Consider the following 2,856-nt stretch of genomic DNA (forward strand, 5'->3'; position numbering starts at 1 on the left):
CTCGCAAGCTCGAATTCGCGAATCAACAGCAGGGCAACAAGCATGACACGAGCGACAAGTCAGACTAGTGCAAGTCTTTGATCAATTGGTATCTGGTATCTGATGCATCAAGAAACATGAAACGCTATCGCTTGGCCCACAGGATCGCAGATCGTGGTGCGTAAAATTGAGACAATAAGTAATGTGGTATCTCCGATGGCCCTCTCTCCACCCAACGCGCGATACAACGCAAGGAAAGACAATCCAAAGCATGACATATGAAAATGAAGCCATTCCGACTCTTGCCTCCTTGGCACTGACATGCGGGCGACGTCAGAGGCAGGGGCGGAAAACGACCAAAGCCGACCGTCGATGCAGCAAGTGGACGCCCATGTCCATCGCTGATTGGCGCGCTCGTCGGCGCCGGCAGAGCTGTGCCCTGTAGCCTGCATCATTGGCTGCGGGACTTGTCCCCGACCATGGCGGGCAAGTCGAGGCCGTGCTCTGAAGGACGTGACACTCCGCTGCGAGAGCCAGGTGACACATTGTGACAAGGTCGCCAGCGCCTCGGTCCAATGTGTCACTGACCACAGGGCGATTGACCGAAACCGTCCCAACGAACAAGACTGTGATGGTCGAGGTCTGGACCCGTGTCGGCCGAGGTGGGGTGGTAGATGAGCAAGTGTTGTGACGCCCAATGGGATGAGCCGGGTTGGGTCAACCCACCGACCGCACGCGGCCCCGAGGCTTGGACGCACACAGCCACGGGCTGCAGACCGTGCGAAGTTCGCTGCCACGGCGTAATAGAAATGAAAATGGGGGAGAAGAGGAAGAGAAGAGATGGTGGAACGGGGGAAGTATCGCGGTTGGGCTGTCAGGAACCCGAGACACGGGATTCCCTCGCAGCACCACAAAGAGATGAGGCGGCGAAAGCGAGCCTGCTCTGTGTCGATCATCGCACTGGGAAGGCCAGTCATGGTGACGAGGTGGGTTTTCTCCGGGATCCGTGCTTCCACTGGCGAGTCGCATCAGGTAGAGTGCACTCAGCTGTGTGGTGCTGGGCCAAGGAGACAACGGCTGAGAACCGAGTCATAGCCCCAAAGGTGGACCGACCAGGAAGCTTGGAGCTTGGAGCTTGGCCGGCCGTAGGGCATGGCGCTGTTGGTAGTGCCAACTCAATTCCCGTCATGCGTCGCGGTGTCCGGGTCCGATGCCAAAGTCCGACTTGGTAGCGTCGGATGGCTGTTGTCTGACTGGCCGCCATCTGCTTTTCTGGGCTTCATGCCTTGGGGCGAGGGCGGTTTGACGTTGGTGGCCGCTGGGATTGGGCAGACGTTTGCTTTGCCTTTCGTACTTTGAAAGATAGCGATGGAGCGTTGCCATGGCATTGTTGCATTGCGCATGGCAACGATTGTTGCCTTTTGAGAGGCTGCTGACGAGGGCGTCGTCTTGACAGCCCATCGCAGGTCGTGTTTTCGTTAAGAATCTGGGAATATTCATATTCCACAGTTGGTGCAATCAGTTCGTCGAAAGCCACGGGCTCGATTCCCGTTTTTCACACCGGGTCGTTCAGGTGAAGCCAGTCTTCTTGGCGCACCTCTCACAGTAGTAGAGATTGGTGGAGATGCGAACCATGCCGTATGAGCTGGGGTCGTCCGTTGAAGTCATCTCGGTGGCAGATGCGCACCGCATGCAGCGAATCGTCTCGACTGAGACGACGATGGGTGCCGAATCCATGCTGGGGCGGTACGAAGCAGATGCTGCGGAGAGATCTGAGTCTGAGCTGGAAGAGGATGAGGAGCTGCCGTAGTGAACAGAGGAAGGGCGTGCTGAAGGCATGATGGTGTATGTTGATGCCGTAGCAGACAGGCGAGAGTCGAGGTTGGTGGAGTGGTCCAGGTCGATAGAGTTATTGTCCTATCCTCAGTGCTGATGATGTATCGTGTTGTGTTGGTGTTGCAGAAGAACGACTTCTTGGCTTGTGGTGTGGGAGCAGACCAGAGCAGACGGAGGGAGGGCCTGGCAGGGTCTTATGTGTGATCTACGGAAAGGGCCCCAGACTAGAGGTTTGATCTCGGGCGGGATGGGGAATTGGGCAGGGCAGGCGCCTTCGACGTCGGTCGTGTCTAAGAAGGCAAGACAAGGGTTCGGCAGGCCAGAACAAGGATGGTGCACTTGTAACGTCAGGCACAAGACAGGAGGGGGTGTGTGGGCTTGAGGGACGTGTCGGGGGTGGGCGGAGTGTTCTGTCCTAGGCTGCAGCAAACGGTATACTGGGCCACTGCCACTGGGGGAGAGGGATGGAGACGGTGGCTGGGTGGGTCGGTTGTCAGGCTTGGGAGCTCGGGCTGGTTTGGCTGCTGCTTGGCAACTGCTTGAGCGCTTCTTCCTGCTTGAACTATTCTGGACCAAGTCTGACGAGCGCGAACGGATTGATACTGCGGGCGTAAATGTTGATTGGATTGATTGGAACCTATCGATGTGCCACTACCTAGGTATGTTGAGGATGACGTGGCGCTGAGTGATGGTATCGTAGTGATTAGCAGTGAAGCTGTGGCACGCAAGTGAAGTCGCAGGAAAACGGTTGATGAATCGAGTATCCAGAGTGCAAACCACGAAGAGGGCAAATGGAAGTGGCTTGAAAGGACACACGCTCATGATATAATACCACAGGCATGTGCCCAGGCAAATTTCGCGACACAAGCACCAATGCCCAGGCTCCCGCGTGAAGGGCCTCGCATCGCGTTTTCGCTCTCGCATCGGTGTGGCAGAGAGCCAGATGCGCAGCAAGGACGCAACGGTCCGTCCAAGGGACGAAGGGGGGGCCCTCATCAGGCCAAGACAGGCCTCGCACGAATCTCGATGGACAACGGATCG

General features: G+C 57.0%; 1 protein-coding gene across 1 annotated transcript; it reads right to left on the minus strand.

Annotated features, from left to right (window-relative positions):
• Window positions 1-1,548: 1,548 nt before the first annotated feature.
• On the minus strand, window positions 1,549-1,962 carry VDBG_09398 (conserved hypothetical protein; the record flags this gene model as incomplete). Its single annotated transcript, XM_003000157.1, has 1 exon — window positions 1,549-1,962. The coding sequence occupies one exon, from the start codon at window positions 1,816-1,818 to the stop codon at window positions 1,549-1,551; it is 270 nt and encodes an 89-aa protein (XP_003000203.1).
• Between the last annotated feature and the right edge of the window lie 894 nt (window positions 1,963-2,856).

Source organism: Verticillium alfalfae, genomic scaffold (genome assembly GCF_000150825.1).
Source record: "Verticillium alfalfae VaMs.102 supercont1.15 genomic scaffold, whole genome shotgun sequence".
Classification (NCBI taxonomy): Eukaryota; Fungi; Ascomycota; class Sordariomycetes; order Glomerellales; family Plectosphaerellaceae; genus Verticillium; species Verticillium alfalfae.